The sequence below is a fragment of the Ascidia mentula genome, chromosome 1 (genome assembly GCF_947561715.1).
Source record: "Ascidia mentula chromosome 1, kaAscMent1.1, whole genome shotgun sequence".
NCBI classification, from domain to species: Eukaryota; Metazoa; Chordata; class Ascidiacea; order Phlebobranchia; family Ascidiidae; genus Ascidia; species Ascidia mentula.
Genome location: NC_138566.1, coordinates 22,254,788 through 22,279,096, shown reverse-complemented (window position 1 = coordinate 22,279,096; position 24,309 = coordinate 22,254,788). Strand labels below are relative to the sequence as shown.

The window sequence follows — 24,309 nt, the reverse complement described above, 5'->3', positions numbered from 1 at the left end:
TTTTAACGCTGCCGTTTTTGAGTAGTCAACAGAAACGCACAGCACATGATTGCTGTCAGTCGAGACAAACCAGCGCCCAATGGTCATGCCCTTCCATGCGAAGGCACGTTGCAATTTCATGCGTTAATGGCCAAGCGGAAATAGCATAAAAGAATTAAAACACGTAAAAGAATTAAAACACGTTAAACAAACATATAGTAGTGATTCCAAGCGTAACCTTTTCTGTTTCCACGGCTTGATATTTTACAACTTCCGTGTTTCCTTTTTATATTGTGTTGTTCATGTAATTAGCACGGCTTGACATTGTACTTTATTGAGCGCGTTACGTAAACTAAACTGGAAATACTCATGATATTTACAGCCAAATTACATTACTTCTTGTGCCTATTGGCCGTTTCCTTTAATTTTCGTGTTTATCTTCAGGTTTTCTCTTTTTTGTGTTGTTCATGTAATTACAGGTGACGTTCTCCATATCTTTTATTCACCGTAATATTTACTGTCGTGTTTTGGCAAAAAATGAACCAAGCAATGAATGAAATAAACAACTGCTACAAACTCATTGAGGCATAAATCAATCGAAAAAAACGCGGTACGCAATAATTATGAATAATCACGGGAAAAAACACGGAACACAGGGGAAAGTGCTTTTGCAATGTAATGATTTAAAACATGAGGTAGAGAATAAAAACAACAATTTTCTACAACCAACAGTTTTGCTAAAAGATACTTTTGTTTAATCACTTTGACACATTTCTGATCGATCTAGTGGTCGGTGCCAAACGCTAGTAACACAGGATCGCAGTCGATTGGCCATCCGGCTTGCTGAACAAAGCAAAAGAGATGGGTTATTCTGATGTGGAAGGGGCCATGTGCAGCTTGCGTTTGTTCCATCACGTAGTCCTATCCCATGTGTTAATCTAGTACAGAGTGTGCACGTCTACCGAGTCTACAGTGACAGGTTGCAGAAACGTTTCTCCAAGTAAGTTACTCTGTAAACCTGTCAAAACAAATCAACACAGCAGTACGGTGTACAGGACAGCTGACTATTAAACAAGCTAATACAAACTCAGAATTAAAAACCACTGTTTCCGATTACGTTTTACAACTGTGCAATACTGCCTTGAAAAAATTAAAGCATACGTAGTTGCTGATTCCTAAAGGAGAATTAAATAAACAATGCCTTGTCGGTTAAGTAGTTGCCAAAGTCAAAATATCAAAGCCAAAGCTAATATGCTAGTCATTGTGTTTTTCATCAGTGCTAAGCAAGAAAGAGTTACAGCAGGGTACATGCAGAGGTTTAAAAAGCATCTGCCAAATTAGTAGCATGTTAGCTTTGGCTTTTCTTTTTAAACATATTTAAATTTGTTACTGTTTATCATGAAACATAAATTTAACATTAAAAAAATCGGCAGGAAAAACAATTTCGGTGTAGTGTATAAAAACTGTAGGAGTTTATGCATAGAAAACATTATTTTAGGAACATTTAATTTTGTCATCATTGTCATTTTGGAAGCTTAAATTAGTCAAAATCTTAAACATTAAACCCCTCAGCAGCAAACATGTCAAAAAGTCCAACTTCTGCAGATGTCTGAATATCTATGGTCATAAAATTTTGGTCATTCAATCCAACAATTTGGGAGGACGTTTCTGCAGCTTCCTTATTTGAATTTTCATCTGTCAATACAAGAAAACAAACTTAAAATGTATTAAATTTTGTCTGATTGGTTCAATACACATCAGAGAAATTACTGCGTAGTATAATTCCTATCAGTTTTTTTCCTAACACCTTTAATCCTTACCATTTAAGATTGTAATAGTGATCTCATCTTTGCAGCCTAAAATGTCTAAGCACTGTTTTTTCCCATATGCTGATGGATATTTAATTTCTAAACCGGATGGAAGACCAGTCACTTGTAGTTTCCTCTTCTGGCTGTATGGCATTCTGGCCTTTACCCCTTTTGCTAAACCTTTGCGAGTTAAATTGTGTTAAAGTAAGTTTATACAACAGCAACTATGTTTTGCAGGTTATCTGGACAAACTACAAACATTTGGTTTGCAGCTCACAGAAATCATACTTTTGGCTCCACTTTGCTAATATACAAACTATAAACTGTTTGCCAAAACTTTTTTTTTGGCTACTTACTATACTTTTCATTAAAAATTGCCTGAACTTGTTTCCTCAAGTCACTAACACTGTTGTCCATGCTGGCTTGTTGACAGTGTTTAGCTGTGTCTAAAGCAAAACAGTACTTTTAAATTTCTGTTCATCTGTAATTTTTATGATTGTTACTTAAAATATATTAAGAGGACAACCAAGGAAAGAACACATATTCAATCAAGGAATGTTTGGCAACAGATTTCAACTTATGATAGGGGCTGACAATGAGTAAATCCAGTAATCTTTTGTGTGTAAGGGCCTTGAGTTGCCCCAGTATTTTGTTTTGCTGTACAACAAATTACATAGGGACATTTAATAATTGAGGCTCAACTGGCAAAAAAATACTCGGTTGGCCAATGTTTGGGTAGTTATGCAACAGACATTCATCAGGACAAGTAAGTAAAACACAACATGATGATAAACAGTAACATGCAAAAATAGGCCTGAATATCGAACATTATGTCTGGCCAACAACACACTTTACAACCAAAACCAGAATTCCACTTGGAATAAAACCACAAAGCACACCTTACAAAAACGATTGCTGTTTAAATGTGTAGCTTAGCTGCAATGGCACTTTTATCTCAAAATAAACATTATTTGTTGATGTGTAACAAATAAGATTTGTTGAAATCCGACAAACAAAATTAAAATGTTAAGTAAATTAAATGCATACAGACCCAAATTAAAACATAATTCGCAACCAATACCAGAATCCCACTTGGAATCGAACCAAGGTCTTTCGCTTAAAACGCGAAAATGATACACCACTTCACCATAGGATTTTACATTTAGTTTGGCCACATTCATGCAAGGTTTAATAGAAACTATATATATCATGCAAACTGATATCTGATATAAGCTAAAACACAAAATAAAATAATTAATTTTTTTTTACATACATTTTACTTAACTGTGGATAATTACTGGCCTTGTCACAAAGCTTGTCAGTTCATAAAATTACAGACTTGCTTTTTCATACCTTGATTGCTTGCATTTAATACGAAATGACGCTGCAACTCCAAATTTTTATTTAACATTTGAGCAGACTTTGGGGTCCCAAATATTTGTAATTCTCCATCAGCATATGCCAATCCACCTACTTCGCAATTAACCTGGTGTAGTGCTTTGCACTAAAATAAACGTTGCAATTTATTTGTTTCCTGCATTAGTTATGCACAGTTCAAATATATACTTCAACATATTAACAAAAAAAAGGCAATGGACATATTTTCTTACTGCATTTTCGATGATTTCCAGCTGCTGTCTTTTAAACTTTTTTAGCTTTTTATCAGTCATGTCGGTTGGTGGTGGGCTTTCCTTAAAGTTGTGAGCTTTTTCACTCCAAGATTTTCGTTCCAAATTGGTTAGTTGTCGCCATTTTTCACTGAAGACTTTAATGTTGGCTTCACAACCAACATAGATATTATTAACACATACAAATGTTTAAGAATAAATTTTCTTGACGCAAAGAAAATTTGGTATTTCTTAACAGTTGTTATACTTTTATATTTTCAAGTTTTATTTTTTTATACATGAACAACCTTATAATTAAAAAGCTAAATTATTAAGTATATGTATCATGTTTCCCATGTGAACCGGTTAGTGTTCTGTGCTGCCTGCATGACAGTCAGGTGTTGGTTATTCTAGTCTACACCATACTAAACTATGAGACTCGGACAATGCAAATTCTGTAACATACACTGTTTGGATTCACAAGGCCTAAAGAATAAACATATTTTGATTGGATCAGACATCTGAGAATATTATATTACTGAAAAAAGTACAAGGTAACCAGTTTTTTTGCCCTGAGGTATTAAAGTACACTTCAAGGTGAGGTTCACTCAGGAACTCTTCGCCTAATGGAAGCACTACCTACTGTGGCGTATGTTGCAGCACCATGGTTGGCAAAAGTACTAGTAATTAGACAAAAAATAGTTTCTTATAAAATATACAAAACATGTGGAAACCATGCTGATAACTTACAGTTTCCTTGAAGAGACGAACAGAACAAATTGTAGCCAGTCATATGCTTATACATTTTTCTCTGCTTATACATCAAGTAACTGTATGAATAAAGAAAGGTAGTTTAGAAATGGATCTTTACTTTTTGTGAATTACTTATAACAAATAGCTGGTGAACCAGCAACAACCTGATGTTTAACACATTTATAAATGCTGCAAGGCCAAACTTTTACATCAAGCAAAAAACCATAATAATCAATAAATATAAAAATGTTTCTGAAAGGTAATGGATAGCAACTAAACTAGTGTTTCACACATTGGTTTTGTCGAAATGCACAAACATGATTTTGCAATCGACAAAAGACTGTTTTTGAGGGGCCACATAATTCAAATACAATTGTAAAACTTCTTTTTTTTTCAATACGGCATGTCACATTAATTTCATTTGAGTTTGGTATATTTTTGGTTTGACTGTGTTCAAGTTTGTGCACCTTCATAACGAAAATCAATTTTGTAAAGAGACTGCTTGTATAACAAGTTGTTTTTTGTTGCATTATACATGAATGCCCCACTTCCATGTTGGTATCATAACAAACTAACACTATTAAATGTAGGTTGTTTTGTCATGGGGGTGTAACACAAATTTTTATTCAGTTAGCGAAGTGCCGAATCCAAATTACCTAAATTCACTATCCCGTTGCACTGAAAACATTTCATGTTCACAAAATGCAATTTTCTCCTGAAATCTCACGAACATTTGGCTTAAAATAAGTTGCATTTCAAAAACGGCCGAATTACGACGATATAAGCCTAAAGCCAAATACGTTTTTAAAGGCCGGGCAATTCAAATGGCAAGCCTGGTCAAACTGCTTTACGGCGACAACCGGCAACATAACATGCGTTCGATTAAAAACAGCAGGCGACGCAAACTCGCTACAACGAAGATACGTCTGTGTTGTTGCTCCGAACGCTTGAAGCGTTGAAGAGAGCAACAGATGTTGCCCGTGTTGCTGCCACAGCACGCTTGAAGCGGTGATTTTTACTATCTTATATCACGCTTCAAGCGTCGAAAACAATTTGAATCGGGTGATTTCACTCTGTTCTGAAATAGTGGTAACAAAATGTTTGACTTTTTAAGGTAATAGTCTTGCATTTACAAAATTGCACAGGTATAATAACTTTAAAGCTACGTAATAGTCGTATCTTGAATTTCGACCACGCCACAATTGATGGACGGCAATTATTACGATTTGCAGAGGTCCGGTGCGGATTTCCAGTATACGTGAGGAGTTTAAGCTTGATGTTTGCTTTCAAATTTCAGTATACTGTGTTTTCATTTTTGATACTTTGTTATAAAAGTCTGCCTATTCGTCAATCGTATATTTGCTGAGCATTGCTCTGGTTTGTAAAAAATACATTTTGTATGCTTTATGTAAATTCTATTGAGCTAAGTGAGCTTCAAGCAAACCTCCAACTTAAAAACGTGGCTGCGTGTCCACGTTAATCTGCTAGAAATCTATAGTGTTTGCAAACATCGACCAGTAGGCCTACCCTACAATAATGTGGTAGCTTGCTTCCAGTTCAGCTTTTGTGTACGAACTTGTTTTCTGATGCGGTTAACTTGTATTACATTAATTCCCTAGTAGGTTACTTTTTCATCGTATTCGGTTTTCCGGTTGCATTGATGGTATTCCATGGTGTATTATAGCATTTATTATGCGCGGAAAAAGAATACAATAAGAGTTACTCGCATCAGGGGTAGCCACATTGTGGGCTGCGAGTCAATTTTGGTTCGTGAAAACCCTAAATATAACTACGAAGTTTTCTTTCACATAACATTCAAATGTAGTTGGCGTTTTCCTTGTCATCGCTTGCATGAAGTCACAATAATTACTTTTCACTCTGCGTCACAGTCGCAGTGTTGAAATATTGACAGAAAAATCGCATATGCTCTTATTTGGGTCGAATATTGTTTTACGGGCAACACCCAAAAGGATTTGCAACGTCGTAATAAGTAGGCTATGCTCCAATTGACCATAGCTTATTGGTGTCAGTTTAACCGACGGGATTTGAAAAAAAACTCATCTAAATAAAGCGGTTTACCAGCCAGCGTTTTAGCAATTCGAATGTAAATTATTATCCTAGTTCTCTGGCCCTTTGGTTGCTTAGTTTGGCATCCAATCAGTTACTTCGCATTTCCAAGAGGTTTTATTAAGCGACGAAACTAACACACTTTCTTGGGTGCGCCATGACGCTTGTTGTGTTTCTTTGCAAACCTCATGTTTTTGAGAAACTTCGGATCGACCTACAACATAAACGATTTAACCACTTGCTGTAAACTTGTTGTAATTGTACTCCTACCCCTTTTAACGACGGGTATCTGTTCGTTCTGGGCCTCTTGATCCCATTTCGGTGGTATTTTCTATCTGCACGTAACAAACACTGTAATTTAGAATTGCAAAACACGCACTGGTTCAACTGCCCAAGTGAAAAGTTGATCTCAACAATTCCACTTTTACGATATTTTGTTAACTTGAATTTTATTTTTTATGCAAATCAATTAGTAATATCAGACCATTATATAATGATAAAAAATGGCAGTGAAAACAGTGGAGTACCATACGATTGTATATTGTGTTGTCACATGTAGTAGGTATATTTTGTACTTGTCTCGGCATGGAGATCATTTTTTATTAATTTGAAAAACAAATAAATCTATTTAGTTTATTAACAGCTTCCAACAGGTTTTGCATACAGATAACTTACTTTGATTGTGATTGGTGTGGTTCTTTGACTTCGCCATTATACCACCTTCGTTGTCTCACTATGTCTGAAACATATGTGTGTATTATGAAGCCTGTACACCTCCTGTATTATGAACTGGTATTATTTTTCTGCGGTCAGTTTGCATCTGATACATATAACATGTATTCAATAGACAATTTCCTGGCAAAAATGTATCCCCTACCCCACCATGTTAAAAACATGGATTCTTATAATAATATTTGATTTGAACAAACAAGTAATTAAAGAATATGTCATTGGTAATCTATTAACATGATGCATATAAATGAATTATATCTAAGGTTTTTTTTAGTGTTAGTGTTGTTTGTGGTAGCCTACCACATTCTGTGGTATGGTAGGTATACACACAGGAAGATAAAGTATTTCCTTTAAAATTTACTGATAAAAAAAATCCACAAATTATACCTATGTCCAGTTGTTGAACTAAGAAGTTATGGATACATTATTACTCACGACATCTTTTCTTATTGTAACAACACAATTATTGTAGTGTGGACCTAAAATATAAATTTAGCCTACGTCCAACAATTGTATAGGCTACTGACATTTTAAACTTATTCAATTTCTCATGTTTGCTTTTTATACTGGCTGTGGAATAATATGCATCGCAAAACGGTAAAAATTAAGAATTCGGAATACCTATACAGACAGTCCTAACATCCATAAAAACGTTAATTTCCTACCTGTGGTCACAAAATCGGAAAGGAGACAGCGTGGACACGCACCGCTGAATTCGGTATTATCACAACGTTTCAATAACGATTTTTTTTCGATAACCGGGTAAAATAGGTTTTTATGTTTTAATTTTAAAAATATTACTTACAAATAATAAATAAAACGAATGTTCAATTGACAAAAGAAAAGATATTTTTAAACCATACGTGATGCTAAAGCGTGGAAAATCACCATTAAATTGTTTGTGTCGTCAAAAAATAGGAACTCATCATAAGACTTATAGCATACAGTGTTAGTGTAAGATATATAGTGTTACATGAAATTTGGGCGGACAGTTTTATAGTTTAGTGCAAAAAATTGCAGTTATGATGGACGCGGGTGTGCGCAACTTTGCACATAATGTATAGCAACATTAGCTTCGGCTGTCTGTTTTAGTATTATAGTAAGACCTACTATACAGATGACAACGCAAATGGTCACATCTGCTATTTGTTTGTTGACCTAGCTGTCATCGCTGACTACAAGCGTCTAAATTTACACCTATGACCGATTCGTTCTGCAGAGGTGTCTGCCTTTTTTTGTATCTCACCTTCGTGTTTGAATATAAAGCCCAGTGCATAACTGATGTGAGTAGCTTACAACAAACTATCGAGAATCAAGAGGTTCGGGAAACAGACGCGAAAAGATGCCATTCAGCGCAACCAACTTTCTCCAGGACTTGGCGGTCGGTGGTATTGCAGCAGCCATCTCAAAAACCATTGTTGCACCAATTGAGAGAGTGAAGCTGCTTCTCCAAGTCCAAGCCGCATCAAAGCAAATCAAGGCCGGTACCGAATACAAAGGTATTATTGACGCTTTCGTTAGGATTCCACGGGAACAAGGTTTCCAGGCTTTCTGGAGGGGAAACCTCGCCAACGTAATCAGGTACTTTCCCACCCAAGCGCTGAACTTCGCTTTCAAGGACACCTACAAAAAAGTCTTCTTGGCCGGAGTGGACAAGAAGACTCAGTTCGGTCGCTACTTCCTTGGCAACCTCGCTTCCGGTGGAGCAGCTGGAGCGACCGGTTTGTGCTTCGTCTATCCACTCGACTTTGCCCGAACCCGTCTTGCAGCTGACATTGGCAAAGGCAGCTCTCGTGAGTTCACTGGACTCGCCAATTGCATTTCAACGATTGCTAAACGCGATGGCGTTCGAGGTCTCTACCAGGGTTTCTCTGTCTCCATCCAGGGTATCATTGTATATCGCGCAGCCTACTTTGGTACCTACGACACAGTTAAGGTAAGCACCTAGCTACGCCATACATACTTTTGTTAATTTTGTTTTCTAATTGTATAGTTTTACTCCTGAATACAAAATCAACAACAACAAAAACTTCTGATTATAATAATTAATTAATTATTGATGTACTTTATTTTGATGTAAAAAGGTCCCGACATGGTTTGTTTTCAATTGGAGCGCTGATAAAATTGAATTTTTTTCAATTAGGGAATGCTGCCCGACCCAAAGAACACTCCAATCGTAGTAAGCTGGCTAATTGCCCAGTGTGTTACCACTGGAGCTGGCATTATGTCTTATCCATTCGATACCGTCCGCCGTCGAATGATGATGCAATCCGGACGTGCAAAGGAAGATATCATGTACAAGGGCACCATCGACTGTTGGCGTAAGATCCGCCAACAGGAGGGTGGTAAAGCTTTTTTCAAGGGGGCTTTCTCCAACGTTCTTCGCGGTACCGGTGGCGCTTTAGTCTTGGTTCTCTACGACGAACTAAAACGCGTCTTCTTTGGCACCTCTGTTCACTAAATGTTAAGAACTGACAAATCGTCCCTACCCTCGTGTTGATGACGCAAATTGTGAATAACTTTTGGACCCGTTTTGTGTTCTGCCGTTCTTTGGAAAAATAAATGTGTTTGATTGTGCTAGTTGTATTCGATCTGTTCTTAAACCGTAACGAGTTTATATCACACAAAACAGGCCCACAGTATTTCAAGCCCATTTATTACACCTCTGTTTTATTCACAAAAATATAGTATTGCAGAGCAGGAAAATATGCGAGGATGTTAGAAAACAATATGAAATAAGGCAAGTTTATATTTAATAATGATTGTGTATTGCAGTAATTCTAAAAATAACGACATCCACAATGATGTTGGCCACAATAAGGAATGTGAATGTAAACAACATAAACTTATATATAATTTTTCAAAACAATAAAATCATTTGTAGATATCAACTCTGATATGGGGAATACAGGTAGGACAAAGTAAATATTGCATCTGGAGTAGGATAAAAAATGATTCTAATTTCAAAGTAGTGGAAAAATAAACTGAAAGAGTATTTAGAAAAAGTCCGCACCTATTGGGAAAACGGAATCAACAAATTGAAACTAAACATGGTACCATAGTGTTTGATCCTTTTTCACTCCTCTGGAGTAACCACCATTAACAGTTTTTGACAAAGAATCGTAACTCTGCCTATTCCCGAAATTGTTAAAACTTCATAGTGTTGAAGCCAGTACACAATGAAAAATACTCCACCCAAACCAAGAGTGATAAGATAGAGAGCTTGTGGATCGTAAGCCAACGGTGTGATTGTCAGGTAGCAAGTTATAAACACAGATATGATTGCAGTTGTCAAATAAACCTAAACATAAATATGTTGCAAGAATCAAAACAGTTGTTCCATTTTGTAGGTTTATAATAATAGTTATAATCATTCCAATAATAATTAAAAAATAAATTCAACATTTAAACATAAAAATAACTGAAAAACAGGTATTTATCACATACATAATGACTTACCTTGTAGGGTCGTTTTGCATGTGGGTCTGTTCTACGCATTATGCAAATGCCGATAACACACAGTGCTCTAAAACCCCATGCAGTGAAAACCACTGCCTGAAGCAACATTTCAATACTGCTTGGAATCAACATTATACCAACAATGAGTGTAATAAAAAGTAATGCGATGATAGGGGAGTGGTAGTCGATGTGAACCATTGAAAGAACCTGATTGAATAAAAATATTAAAAAACAGTAAAAATATTGTTTGGGGATAACACATCTGCTTAGTTTTCTTTACTACAAATTGTCATTATTAAAAAAACCTTTGTTTTGATAAAATGAAACAAATATTAACTATTTCTGGGCCTTTGTAGACCCATTGTACCTCTGGCATCATTCCATATCTTCCTGCAATGTAAGGCAACCTTCCCGATGTTAGATAAGCAACATTAAAGGAACCAATTATTGACAGACAGACACCACCAGTCACAACGTATGTCAATACAGGATGGATTTTGGATGCAAAACTAACAGCAACGGCATTGGAAGTAATCATCTCTTCTTCTGTTAACACTTAAATTAGAATAAAACAATTTTAGTGTACATTCAGCTAAAAAACATATTACAAGGTTATACATTTGTTGCATATTACACACAGTGAAACAATGTTATTGTTACATTAGTATTTTGGTCGACAAATCCTATCATTGCTAAAATACCCATTACACATCACAAGAAAACACCAATATTGGAGTCACGAAAAAAAAGATCAATAATATTATTAATGTCCCTATGTTTGCCATTGATCACAAAGACATAACCAACTTGTATTGGGTAAAACTACGCAATTATGTATATATATATATTTATATACATATGTATATTTTGTAGAACCTTATGAATAATTTGCGGTTTTATACTTTCACTGAATTTTTACATCTTTGCTAATCATTTTAAGGTTCTATTTCTGTATTGCTTAAAAATACTATACATTATGAAGGGTTTCAGCACTAATAGCTTTAAGGGGATTAATTTTCACATATGGAATTTTATTTTTAAAATACCTGCAAAGTAGGAAACATTGACAAGCAAATACAACATCATAACAAATAGGACAGATATGATGATTATGACTGGTAAAGTCTTTTTCGGCCTTTTCACTTCTTCAGTAATGAATAGGATGTTGTCAAAGCCATCATAAGCCCACATGGCTTGAAACACAGCAAGACTGAATTCAGTGAATCCAACTGAATTAAGAAGACCACTGCAAAAACAAAACAAAATCAAATGTGTGTTTGTTAATATAGTGACATAATTATTCAAGAATACTTTTTACCTTGTTTTGTCTGGAATAAGTGCCAGGTAACTAATATTATTTTCCATCACTCCAAAGTTTGATTTTATGACAGACGTATCAACAATCAACATTATTACTCCAAAAATACAAATCACAAAGAGAGCTGCAACTTTTCCAACAGTACATAGCACCTGAAAAAAACACATTTTGACAGAGCAAACCACATTTTGCACATTTGTATTCAACTTTACCTGTAGTTTAGTGGCCAGCTTTACACTACGAATATTGCAAACCAGCAAAAGAATGCAAAAAATTGAGCCTATGAGTTTGGATATGAGTTTTGATTCGGTCAAGAAACATTGCATTGTAATGCTCTGGATAGCTCGTGTAATGTAATCACTAGAAACAAAAATATTTATAAAACAATCCAGAAAAAAACATGTTAAAATAGAAACGCACCCCAAGGCAATAACTTGCACTGCAGTACTTTGTGGCTGAACAGCAAACATCATTAACCACATGTACACAAAGCAAATCGAATCACCGTAGATTGTTCTTAAATAAGCTGCACTACCACCAGAATGCGGAAGCATGGTGGCAAGTTCACAAAAACATAATGCCGTGATAACTGCAATCAGTCCCCCAATGACCCAGACCAGCATGGTAATTGGCACATTACCGTTACAATGCTTCAAAACGCCAGTAGGGACAATGAAAATGCCCGAGCCTATCATTGAACCCACAACAATGTTGGCACCAGCAAATATGCCGACGTTTCGTTGCAGAACGACTTTGTCCACGTTTGATTCGTCATCATCGCTTTCTCCAAGAAGTGGATCTTTATCTGCTGCAGTTGTGGTTTCTGTTTCTTGTGCTAGGTTCAAGTCTATTTCGTCGTCCGATACATTTTGCAATGCACGATAGCGCACTGCTGAAGTACTCATCTACACTTTGAAATGAACTAGATTACTGCAACTGGGTACTGCTGCTGTGCTGTGTTGCAACGAACAAGAAAACGCAGACGCAGCATCGAACAGGAAAATGCAACAACATCGGGATCGGGTCACACGTGTGACGCACGTCACACGGTTTTTGCCAAGCTTGTTTCACATGCAAGTCTGCGTAAAATATAAATCTGTGCGAGTTTTAACGGTAGGTGTAAACCTGTAATTTTAGTTGTATATTTGAGTTAAAATACTACACTAAAATATTGCGTGAATATTTGCGCAGATTTCTATGTTACGTAGGCTAAAATGTAGATCAAATTCGGCGGAATTTTTGTGACCCGGTGTAAAAGTATCTTCCAAACGAACAAGGGTACGTATCTGCGGGTGGAGGTGCAGAATTTGATTTCGGCAGGTGTTCCTCTTGATTAAGCATGAGCACTAAAGTTGCAAAATTATAACCACCAATCTATATAGTCAGGATTGCCATGGACATGGACTAAAAAATAAGCACGCTGAATTTTGAAGCCGATATATCGGATTTGTGTCAGAACACCGTCGGATTTTAAGGATATTACTAATTTTTGTCAGGATGGTTTTTGAAGGCGGTCGATCTGAAAACGTCCAGCACCGTGCCCTTCTATAACCAATGATCTGTATTTTATGAACAAATAAACTCACTTGGAGGAAAAAACTAAACGCACAAAGGTCACGAAGTCCATTTTGCACCCTATCTATTGGCAAGTTTCATTTTTCTTCATTGAACAACTTCCTGCCACTCAAATCACTCTAATTAATTACATGGTAAATGGCATGTTACCTCATCAATCCAAAAGGTTATCCGACCCGAAGCGGTTTTGCCTAGTTCGCGTTGAAAGCTTCTATCTTTCCAAACCAACCAAGGTCCAATTTCTCGAAAGACAAACCAAGTTTCGGTTGATCTTTTCCTAAAGCATCAAGAAGTTAGACTCATATACTCTTGACGCGAAATCGCAACCATAAAAAACATTGTAGTGTTGAATAACCCCTCAAACCAGCGTTTGACAGAAACAAAAAAGCCTACGACACCCGGTATTCCCAGGCGGTCACCCATCCAAGTACTAACCGGGCCCGCGAATGCAGTTACTCAAACGGCGCTTTTATTGTCACGTAGCAATGTGCATTTTGTGATAATTTCAAACGACGCAAGAAGTTGCTCAATGGAAACGCCAAGACGTTACGTGACATTGCACCAATCTTATCAAAAATATATTTTTGTGCTGTTCTAATTTTTTATGGGCCCTTATCTGTTTTTTAACCCAGCAATAATATTCATTTACTGTTTAAAATATATATGAAAAAATCCCTTGGTTGTTGACATACAAAGTTTAACCTTTTTGATATAGGTGGTATGCGGACACTTTACAACACCGCCACTTGGTAATCGGGTTAGAAAAGTTAGTGAATCAATAGTTTTACACATGTTTTTTACTTTTTTGCAATAAAAACTTTAAATTTGCATTTATTCACTAGGTGGCGACATGACCAAAACAGTTGTCAAGGTAACCAAAGGTAAAGATTTTTGTTGATACAGAATTTGTTGCTGTTTTCGTTCCCGTCATTTATACTTTATTTACGAAATTAGGCAGGTTAAAGAAAATAAGCAAAAATGTACAAGTTGGACATACCTATTGACTTCAAAGAAGCGGCTGCTATTGAACGGAGAAGAAAACTGGAAAAAGAAAGGCAAAACAGGGTTTTTAATCCCAGAATACGAACAATAGGGGTAAGCGAATGCTACTTTTCATTGTATTTGACTGTAAATGTTTTTTTTTCAATAAAGGTTGATGTGGATGCTTTGTCACAACAAGTACAAGATAGAAAAATAAAGGAAGCAACTGAAGATGCCAGAGATGCCTCTTTCAGTAATATGTTTTGCCTTTTTATCTTGATACACTTTAAACTTGTAATTTTATTACTCATTCAGTGTCAGACATGGTCAGAAATGATAAAATTGTTATGATGCTGCAAAAACGACAAGAACAGGACATTCATAATCTTGAAAAGGCTCTGAATGAGTTCCGAGATAGGTACCAGCGCCCAGAAACAAGAAAGGAATTTGATCTTTATGACCCTGATGCAAAAAAGAAGGACAAGCCTTCAAGGTGAGTGCATGATACCAATACAATTAAGTTCTTTCTATACAAGTACATAAATTTGCAGAGTAAGTGATGATGATCCTAGATGTGGTATTTCAAGCTTGCAGAAGTTCGATGGGGAGGATTTGAACTTTAAGGTACATATTAGGCTTTAATAACTTCAAAATTTTACTTGGTGAGTCGTATATATCAATTTTACCTATAGGCCAGAAAGCAGTTGCAACAGGAACAGCTTCGTGAATGGGCTTTAAAACAAAAGAAGGATAAAGAAGATGCTTTGGCCCAGCAACAATATGCAGGTGGGCGGATTGTATTAACAATCATATTGCTTTAAACTTTGCATATATGTGAGGTATTTTACTTGCAGATAACCTTTATGACAAAAAACGTATTGAGTTGGATCAAAGAGCAATGGAACTTGAGACATCGGAACGGGAATGTAGGAGGCAGATTGAAATTTCCACTAAGGATTTCAATCAAGCCCAGGTATCTACCATGTTGGACTGTCAACTTTAAAAGTTGTTTTTTAATTACCTACTACATTTCACCCATTAAGAAACGGGAGCGCAAGGAAAGGGAAAACCTCAATGCAAGACACGAACAAGATGACAATTTCACAGAGATTTCAAATCATGTGTTTGGTGACATGCTGACAGAAAATCCTGCTGTTGCATCTAGTGCATTTGGTCCCCATCGGTAAGTTTTTTTTTTACTAAAGATACACTTTTGTACATTTCCAGCCTATTACTTTGATTACAAATAAAGTTGGTAATGTCAACTGTTCTCCAAATAAATATTCATTTCATCAGCTAACTACATATTATTATACCATATACTTGCAGAGTAATTCCAGATAGGTGGAAAGGAATGAGCCCCGCTCAGCTGGAAGAAATAAGGCGCATCCAGGAACAACAACGTCAGGAAAAGAAGGTTATTTTTAACTTTTAAATATACTAACTGTACTGGTTGAGGAAAATTTATCACTTTATCATAGCAGTTATCCATGGTTTTAGCATTTTAACCATTTACTTCTTCTACCACTTTACCACTACCACTTTTAAATGCTATGATAAAGTGACTTGTACCACTACCACTTGAAAATGAAAAAACAATATTTTCCTGTAGTATTCAAAGTGTGCATTTTCATTTAAACTTTAGTTAAGTAGTTTAACGGTCCAATAAAATGTAACTGTCTATTTCCATTATTAATTAACTTACAAATCAAAATATGAATTGATGTAACCTGAAACAGAAACTTTAATTTCACTTTTTTAAATATCCTCATAAAATTTTAAGTCGGACTTGCTTGGGTACAAACATGGACGAACACAGTCATTAAGAACCAACGCCCAAACACAAAACACTTTATAAACAGAGATTGCAAGAGGAAGAATGGCAGCGTGATATGGAGTGGGATCGCCAGAGAGTTGCTGTTGCCAAAGCGGGAACCATTCTTGAAAAACGCCACGACAGACTTGAAGAGGAAATTCGACGAGAGTACGACAGCGCCAACATACACCTCAGCGCAGAGCAAAAAGCTCAGTGAGTGTCCAATATATGACAATTAACAGTTTACTTACCACAAGACTCCGTTATGCACAAATTGATACTAGTAAAAAACAAGACCCAAAAAATAATTGCATTATAATATTTCGGCCACTTTTGCTATTTGCCAAGCATTGCTGCAACTCCTTTAGATGGAAAATCTATTTCAAAATTTTATGCTTTAAACATAAACAAGTTTATACATTTATTTAAATTGTGGTTGCAGTATCGAGGGCAACATTTTTGCGGCGATTTAAGAGCTTGCTGATGGCATTGATTATAACATTGCCAAGTGGTAACAACTAATGATGCGTTGGAAAGGCCAGCAACCTATTGACTGAGCACTTTCGCCTACCTCGAGAAACGCTTCCATAATCAATGGTTGGCTGCGACTAATTGGGATAAAATCCATGAAATAACAAATAATTTTTTCACGCTGCGTTGCGTCGATTTTGCCGTACAAAGTAATGTCAAGTAAAAGTTTTGCGTACTCGTTTACATTCCAAAAAACTTTGTTAACTTCCAGTCTGATAAACATAGGTTGGGTTTGAATAAAAATCAAACACTTTGCTTTCTGTTCGTATGCGATGGATCACTTGGGACCGTGAGTGACTCATTGGATGCATCTTTGCATTATTAATGAATGACGCGACGAGTTTGGTTGAATATATTCCACTGCCCATGGGCTGCAGGTGTTCAGTCACCAAACAATTTGCCTTCAACAAAACCTTACACGGAAGTAAATTGTTTTACCCCGTGGTCAAAGTCAATTTCAATTGGCGTGCACAATGTTTGATGAACAGCTGTAGGCCTATGTATAGTATTCCATATTTATTTTAATTTTCAAACATTTTAAAGCACATCAGCAGGTTACCGTGTATATGATGTAATATTTTTCCTTTTAGCAAAAAGTTTCTGGACAAAGAGGTATACGTCAATCCTCCCACAGCTCAGTACTTCGCACAGTTCAACACTTCAAGTCGCTAGGAAAGACCTACCTGCTACGTTGGGTGGGCGTCTGTTGATTGTTGTTCACTCGTTGGCAATATGTAACGTTTTGTACAGAAATAAAATGTCCAACAGTATAGTGTCCTGTGCCTCATTGAAAACGGGTTTAAGAATCCTTACGCCGTTTTACAATATTTATTTCTCAAAGTACATGAAAAAATAGAATCAGCGCAAGTTTACAGTGTAACATAGTGCGACAAATAACCAAAAAACTGTCTTGGAATTGAAAAGTGAAGTCAAGGGATTTGATTATTGTAAGGTGTTGCCTGTAAAATGCCACACATATATACCCTGACACCCAAATCAAAAGCAGATACAGTGTCTTACACTTGCAGATGGATGTTAGTGATTGCGCTACGAAAATATATCGAAATAAAAGAACCGTGAAGAATATTGCAGGAACGTGAACAATAAAAACGAATCGAGTTTAGGGCGGACCAATAAGGCCGCTGTCGCATAGGGAAATCACCGAATCTGCGATGATACGTGCATTGGAACGCTGATAACCGCCAGATGTGAGCATTACGATTGGAATGCTTTGTCCCCGCACGGCCGCAAACACGATTCCGTCTCGTTCTATCACGCCCTGAGCAGAAAGGCATGTCAAGATTCATTTCTTGCAATGGTTCGTTTTTCGCCTTGCTCTATTTACCGGCGTAAATTTGCATTTCCCCAAACTGCAAGCATTTTACAGTTCTATGACATTATGGGATCACGTCATTCTCAGATTTAAATTTACAACAAACTTTGTAAGAACCGTTATTTGGGGGACCACATAAATGCATTTTTTTAAAGCAAACCTTGGGGGAAATATCCATCAGGCCCAGGCAGTCACCAGCAAGTATGTCTGTTCCTGCATTGTACACAACAAATTGTGGCTTGAACTCATCAAGCGCTTCGTACAAGTTTTGTTTGACAAGCGGAAGGTATTCTGCATCCTTTGTTCCACATTTCAGCTCGACTTTTCTGTTTTAAATATGTAAATGTCAGTATTTTTGGTTTAGATCAAGGTGGCACAACCTGCCCATTCATGTGTCTGCCACATTTGTATTGTCGGCTGTGCATTGTGAAACACTTGCCTGGATGTTTGGCTTATGAAATTGATCAGTCTTTGTTAGGAAAAAAATAAGATCATGTAGTTTTATGTAGGAAAAATTGTTGAAAAAAACATTCATTACTTATCAGGCAAGTAAATGTGAAATTGTCAGTTTGGACTTACTTGCGGCCGTTGGTGAAATAAAGTCTGTGTGATGTGGCCAGCATTAATAAAAAGGTTGTGTGCACCTGGTTTAGACAGTTGGTTTGTACCTGTTAATTCCGGCCTTTGCAAATCCATCATGGGGGTGTATGTTCCGATTATAAACATCCAAGACATACACTCGGTTGTCCTCCATGAAGTCCCGGGCATACCCATTTCCTTGGTGGGCATCTAAGTCTACAATCATCACACGTTCGACCGAGGAAAAATTACCAAGAAGAAACTGAGTAGAAATAACTGTAATAAATCTGTGCACCACATCATACAACACTTTGGTGCATTCCTACAATATTCATACACCATCAATAAATGATAACTGCCATGCACCTTTATGAGTAATGTTATATCAGCATAAGCACAGAATCCTCCACCCTTTTCAGCAGAGCAATGGTGAAACCCACCACCAATGTTCAAGGCCCAGCCACGATCCATCGCAACTTTCCCTGCCATAATGCTGCCACCAGTTTGAAGACGCAGGGGACGCATCACTTTTCTCTGAACCAAGAAGTTAGGTAGCAATGCCACTGGAGGAACTTCAGTGATTTGAGCCACCACCATACTCCACTGAAAGAAAATCAATATTTAGGTTCATATTGAAGGAAAGAAATCACATGTGGTACACCACATAATAAAGAACAGTGTGAAACACAAAGTTTGTTTATGTTGCTTTTAGCATGCGGTGGGAGGTTTCTGGTCTTCTTTTTTGTTATGAAAAATATACATTACTTGTACAAAAGAGGAAACACAAACCGTGACAGTTACATAAAGCGACAAGCCAAGGAAAGAGACTTTAGAAACAAAATACAGTTGTACAGATGTAGAGCAACATGCAGCTACTTAAGAAACAAACATAAAACAACTGTTATTCATACCTGACGAACAAAATTTATAGACTGACCCTTGATTGCATGTAAAGACAATTAGTGATTTGTATTTTTGTATGTTAATATATCATTACAATTTTACAACATTGACAAATAGTTATGAGTTACCTTCAGGCTGTTGAGGTATGACTGGGTGTGCACCAGAAGCAAGTCTGCTTCACTTGCTTCTAGTGGTGTGATTGTCTCCTCTTGTTTTATAACTTTGTCTTCTGTTGTAACAAATGGACAAAAATGTGTAAGTGTGAGTGAGGCTAACATAACCTAACAACATACCGATAAGAAACCCATGCACCCTTCCCCATTTGCTTGAATCAAAAGGGTGCAGTTTTTCGACTCCAAGAAACGTAATATTGTAGTCCGGATGGTAAATTATGGGCCAGCTTTTAGGTTGCAATTCAAAATTGTACAAAGACGACTTCCTGCAGAAAGCAAAAATAAATACTATCTGGATAGTATTATTCACAAACAGCAGTAAAACAAATCTTTAAACTTACCGCAACTGAATTGTTGAGGAGGCAGGCTGCTGAGGTTTTTCTTTACAACACTTGCCCATTTCTCAATGCGATTTATACCACCATGGTATTTTGCTTGAGTTAAGTTCACGTCCAAATCTGTTACAATGCTTGATTGCAGTTGTGTATCATCATCATCAAACCTTTCCCTGTGATTTTTACATCGCACTACACAGTCGCACTATTTTGTTTGGATATGCTCTATATCTCTACCTTGCGGTTGTAGTTACAGCTTTCGTAGAATATTGTTTTAATTTTTTTTATATATTTTAACCATCACTGGGCGATTGATCCCACAAATAAAGCAATTGCAAACTTTTTGACAACACAAAATGTTCGTCCTCTCATTGATTTGGAATAATTTTACGTCTACTTTGTCGATGTAGAGATACGCATCTCGAAGGTCATACGTTGAACTGTTTTGTCACAAACATCTCAATTGTCAAGCATGGGTTATGGATTGGAGTTTTTCCGGGTAAGAAATCGTCAGTGTGTTGCTATGTGTTTGATGTAGTATTGTAGATATTAAATACAACTTTAATTTTCTGTAGATGGTACTCTACCTATCGTTCCCCATAGCTACATTCTACGTCGCTAACACACCAGAGCTATTTGATAAATATGCATGGAGAACACCAACCAAAGAAGTCATTGAACAACGAAAAATACGTGTAAGCGGTAAATTAATGAGGCGATGGGACTGTAGTCATTTAAATATCCATTTTGCATACATTTATAAAAATCAACCATATTTTTTTGAAGCAATAGCCTTTTGACCATTGACAGCTGGTTTACCAGAAGCACAAAATTTAAATCTACAGGCAGCAGCAATTTCTTTACCAAATACATTGATTTAAAATAAGCTAGTGACATTAATTTGAAGTTTTGTTGCTCAATAAAAATATACTCTTTTCAATAAAATCATGTTGCTCGTAAAACATCAACTCCGCTGATAATGTTGTGTGGTTACTGAAAATGTTTAACAATATTATTGTTTATTCTCTATTTTTAATTTTCTTAGAGAGATATGATTCGAGCTGAAATTGAAATGGTTCAAGAATTTAAGAAAAGCAAAGGCCAATAAACTGTGTTCGCTACAAAATGCATTCTACTGCTGAAACATGTCATACAAGCAACTGTCTAGACACTTTCTCTGCTATGAATTCTCCACAAACAATTGCTGCAAAACTTAATGCATGTTGGGACAAGCACAATCAACAAAAAATAAAGAATATAATATCTTCCACGATTGGACCCAGTACACCTTTGAATGTTGTTCTCGACATAGTGTCTTATTCGAAACTAAAGAAAAGACCCAAATCCATTGGTCTTCATGTTGTTTGTCATTTGGAGTCATTGCAAAGCTTACACCCTGCTTTAAAAGTGGGCATTGACGAGGACGTAAAGAACCAAGCACTAGACATTGCGTTTGTATCACATAAAACACTTGCATGTAAGCTTATCAAGTGTTTTCATGTTGATAAGCCCAACCTTGAGCTTGTCAAGTCTGCGATTCTTAGTATTAGGAATGGCAACCTAAATGGTGCAGTTGCCATTACAGCTGAATTGTGCATTCAAAGTGAATTTAGCATGTTTGACATGGCAATACCAGCCTTGTTGCAAAATAAGGTCAACTTAATTGACCAGTATCTCAATAAGAGTGATGCCACACAAAATAAATTACTCCAGTTGGTTGATACATGGCTTGCTGAAGATTTTGACTTGGTGCAATTCATGACTGAACATCACTTTTCCTCTGCTAAAATTGAGGTTCTCCAGCCAAAGTTTCTTGACAAAACACTAAGTAGGTGGTTAAAAATGTTCAACAAGGAGGAGATGGAGGATAAACTGTGTCCAAATTTATGCAAGAGACATGTTGTGGCCAAACTTCGATACATTCTTTATCGATATTACATTGAGAAGGTTGCTTCTTTCGAGAACACAAAAGAATTGGTACAGAAAATGGTAGGCGATGATGTATTTGCTCAAAAAGAAATTATTAAACTTGTAGAAGAAGTCTATTGTGATAGTGCTGGAGCTGTTTACTGGGAAAAACTGTATGGATTTTACCAACCCACAGATGTCAATACAAGTGGTTTAATTGAAGATGAATGGGATGCATGTAACTATGAATCCAGTATGGCATCAAGTTGCGACAAGCAAAAATTCCATTGCCTTATGGTGCCAGCGTCAAATGTGCATTTTGTGTCAAATGTATCTGCACTGGAACTTTGCTGGTTAAATGTGCTTCAAAAGCCTGGTATGATTGGGATTGATGCAGAATGGTCATTTGGTTATGGCAAGGATACCAGAATTGCTTTGTTTCAAATAGCAACAGAAGACTCTGTATTTTTAATTGACATGTTGTGTGACTTTGGTACCATGTTAACAACGTTCGTCACAGAAATGTTTTTGTCAAAACAACACATGAAAGTGGGATATGCAATCAGGGAAGACTTACGAAAACTTGCTGATAGTTTACCAAGTGTTTCTACCGCAGTGAAAAACTGCACACGTCTTGTTGACCTGCACAATGTTACCAAGCACATTAGCAGGCTGTATCCCGAACTATTGAAAAACAAAAGACCAGCGAAGGAACAAGAAGGACTTACAGGTCTATCTAAGCTTGTTTGGCAAACTTTGGGTTTGCCCTTGGACAAAAGTGAACAGATATCAGATTGGGAAAGGCGACCTTTGCGACAGTCCCAAATTGACTATGCAGCTCTAGACGCATTTTGCTTGGTGGAAATATGTCAAACACTCCAGGTTGGTCTGCAAAACATTGACTCTTCAGTAACTATTGAAAACATCGTTGTCTTAAAATCAAAACAAATTGCCCCCGCTAGAGGTCGTGGGCGAGCATTGCGGGAACAATATGCCGGTGCCCAAGTTGCAAAGGCAAATCCACCAATGTTGTCGATATTAGCAAGAGATTTCCGAGTGGTCTGTGACACCATGTTGCAGGGACTGGGGCGTCAGTTACGGTGCTGCGGTATCGACACCGAAATCCTAGCAAACGGTGATTGCCACGACCGCGCTGCTGTACTGGCACGAAAACAGAGACGGTTTATTCTAACCTCAGGTGCTCCTCACGTTTTCTTAGCGTCGCAAGTTCCGAACGGGCGTTGTATGAACGTGCCGAACGATATGAAGGCCAAGGATCAGGCAGCGTTGGTGCTGAGACATTTTAACGTAAGTGTGACGCCGCTTGATATCTTCAGTCGTTGTCAGTTGTGTAACTGCGGCAAATATTTAAAATTGTCTTCTACTGCTATGCTCCGAGCTATTGAAAGTAATCAAAGGGCATTGACAACGCCACTGACTGGCTCCATTCCGTGGGATATTGTCAGAAAGCAGAACCCCTCCAATAACCCTCGCAAGGCTGGAAGCAGAACCACTCGTGGTCGAGCTGTTGAAGAACCGAACGATGACTACTGTGACGATGCGGATGACGACGACATTTTTTGCAGTTCAAGCGAAAGCGAACGGGACTTTTCCGCATGCCCGGATGCGAAAGCGAAACTTCTCAGCAACAGTTCCAAAACAGATGATGCACACTTGCCCAATTGTTTTAAAGGGTTGTCGGTTTCTCCAAGCAAAAATGACAAAACAGCGCTCAGTTACTTCATAAGCCCGGATTCCATATCCGACCGTTCACACTTGGACTTTGTGGATTGTAGCATTGTTACCAATGAAAAGAACGGAGGCGGAGAACGCAGAGTCGGTATGTTGGTCGAGCAAGTTCCCAAACCGGTTTGTGGGGAGGTGGAGGAGTTTTATTGTTGCATCGGATGTGGAAAAGTGTATTGGGCCGGCCGACACTTTGGCAATGTGGTCGACAAATACCAACACATTCTTGCTCCATGAAATACTGGCTTTGGGCGAAAAGCAAGTACTGTGGCTTTCGGGTGCAAAGTACTTTGGAATGCTGTGTATTAAACTTTCACTTGGCGTGCAAAAAATTGCGTTGGTTTTCAAAAATAAAAAAATGCTGTTATGTTTACCTGTTTTAAGAAATTTCAGCCGTCTAGAACCCCTTTTTCCAGATTTTGTCTGTGGACAGCATTGCGGCAATTAATTGCTGCAGATATGAACGATTTTGCAACGTTTTATAATCAAGTGCCCTCGAAATTATACGCAGAAGTGTCTGAAAGCGATTTAAATTACCCGACCGGGTTCCTCAACATTCTGTTAACTTTTTCACGTGACCAGCGCCCGAGAGTAGGCTTGGCAAGCGATTGTCGAGTGATGCTCTTAAAACAATAGCCTCGTTTCCCTACTTGCCATCAAATTTCCGTGGTTAGTCCTAATTATCGCTTTCATACAAAGAATTTTG

The 24,309-nt window shown here is 37.2% G+C and overlaps 7 protein-coding genes across 8 annotated transcripts; 3 read left to right on the top strand and 4 right to left on the bottom strand.

The window, feature by feature from the left end:
• Nucleotides 1–469: 469 nt before the first annotated feature.
• On the bottom strand, nt 470–4,218 carry LOC145888057 (uncharacterized). Its single transcript, XM_082979031.1, has 4 exons — nt 4,145–4,218; nt 3,398–3,564; nt 3,141–3,291; nt 470–1,674 (listed from the first exon to the last, which is right to left on the bottom strand). The coding sequence occupies exons 1-4, from the start codon at nt 4,215–4,217 to the stop codon at nt 1,532–1,534; spliced, it is 534 nt and encodes a 177-aa protein (XP_082835157.1). The 5' UTR covers nt 4,218; the 3' UTR covers nt 470–1,531.
• A 2,090-nt stretch (nt 4,219–6,308) lies between these two features.
• On the bottom strand, nt 6,309–7,640 carry LOC145888089 (large ribosomal subunit protein eL29-like). Its single transcript, XM_082979032.1, has 4 exons — nt 7,612–7,640; nt 6,890–6,953; nt 6,485–6,549; nt 6,309–6,428 (listed from the first exon to the last, which is right to left on the bottom strand). The coding sequence occupies exons 2-4, from the start codon at nt 6,924–6,926 to the stop codon at nt 6,348–6,350; spliced, it is 183 nt and encodes a 60-aa protein (XP_082835158.1). The 5' UTR covers nt 6,927–6,953; nt 7,612–7,640; the 3' UTR covers nt 6,309–6,347.
• A 618-nt stretch (nt 7,641–8,258) lies between these two features.
• LOC145888041 (ADP/ATP translocase 3-like) lies at nt 8,259–9,446 on the top strand. The gene is made up of 2 exons (XM_082979030.1): nt 8,259–8,882; nt 9,090–9,446. The coding sequence occupies exons 1-2, from the start codon at nt 8,289–8,291 to the stop codon at nt 9,405–9,407; spliced, it is 912 nt and encodes a 303-aa protein (XP_082835156.1). The 5' UTR covers nt 8,259–8,288; the 3' UTR covers nt 9,408–9,446.
• Nucleotides 9,447–9,600: 154 nt separating this feature from the next.
• LOC145906518 (b(0,+)-type amino acid transporter 1-like) lies at nt 9,601–12,846 on the bottom strand. Its single transcript, XM_082993953.1, has 7 exons — nt 12,144–12,846; nt 11,936–12,083; nt 11,724–11,875; nt 11,452–11,651; nt 10,773–10,960; nt 10,406–10,612; nt 9,601–10,247 (listed from the first exon to the last, which is right to left on the bottom strand). Exons 1-7 carry the CDS (start codon nt 12,626–12,628, stop codon nt 10,023–10,025), a joined length of 1,605 nt encoding a protein of 534 aa, XP_082850079.1. The 5' UTR covers nt 12,629–12,846; the 3' UTR covers nt 9,601–10,022.
• A 1,314-nt stretch (nt 12,847–14,160) lies between these two features.
• On the top strand, nt 14,161–17,388 carry LOC145893949 (RIB43A-like with coiled-coils protein 2). The gene is made up of 11 exons (XM_082982360.1): nt 14,161–14,179; nt 14,253–14,393; nt 14,451–14,532; nt 14,595–14,772; nt 14,831–14,903; nt 14,972–15,065; nt 15,134–15,252; nt 15,323–15,462; nt 15,609–15,696; nt 16,142–16,308; nt 17,217–17,388. The coding sequence occupies exons 2-11, from the start codon at nt 14,277–14,279 to the stop codon at nt 17,296–17,298; spliced, it is 1,140 nt and encodes a 379-aa protein (XP_082838486.1). The 5' UTR covers nt 14,161–14,179; nt 14,253–14,276; the 3' UTR covers nt 17,299–17,388.
• Nucleotides 17,389–17,441: 53 nt separating this feature from the next.
• Nucleotides 17,442–20,264, bottom strand: LOC145893958 (histone deacetylase 11-like). 2 transcript variants are annotated; one of them, XM_082982371.1, is made up of 8 exons: nt 19,956–20,264; nt 19,735–19,880; nt 19,570–19,670; nt 19,450–19,476; nt 18,905–19,141; nt 18,628–18,800; nt 18,120–18,285; nt 17,442–17,905 (listed from the first exon to the last, which is right to left on the bottom strand). In XM_082982371.1, exons 1-8 carry the CDS (start codon nt 20,012–20,014, stop codon nt 17,747–17,749), a joined length of 1,068 nt encoding a protein of 355 aa, XP_082838497.1. In that variant the 5' UTR covers nt 20,015–20,264; the 3' UTR covers nt 17,442–17,746. The 2 variants fall into 2 exon arrangements, with proteins under 2 accessions (XP_082838497.1, XP_082838507.1); XM_082982381.1 differs by lacking the exon at nt 19,450–19,476.
• Nucleotides 20,265–20,321: 57 nt separating this feature from the next.
• Nucleotides 20,322–23,976, top strand: LOC145893940 (exonuclease mut-7 homolog). Its single transcript, XM_082982348.1, has 3 exons — nt 20,322–20,448; nt 20,525–20,644; nt 20,995–23,976. The coding sequence occupies exon 3, from the start codon at nt 21,075–21,077 to the stop codon at nt 23,838–23,840; it is 2,766 nt and encodes a 921-aa protein (XP_082838474.1). The 5' UTR covers nt 20,322–20,448; nt 20,525–20,644; nt 20,995–21,074; the 3' UTR covers nt 23,841–23,976.
• The last annotated feature ends 333 nt before the right edge of the window (nt 23,977–24,309 follow it).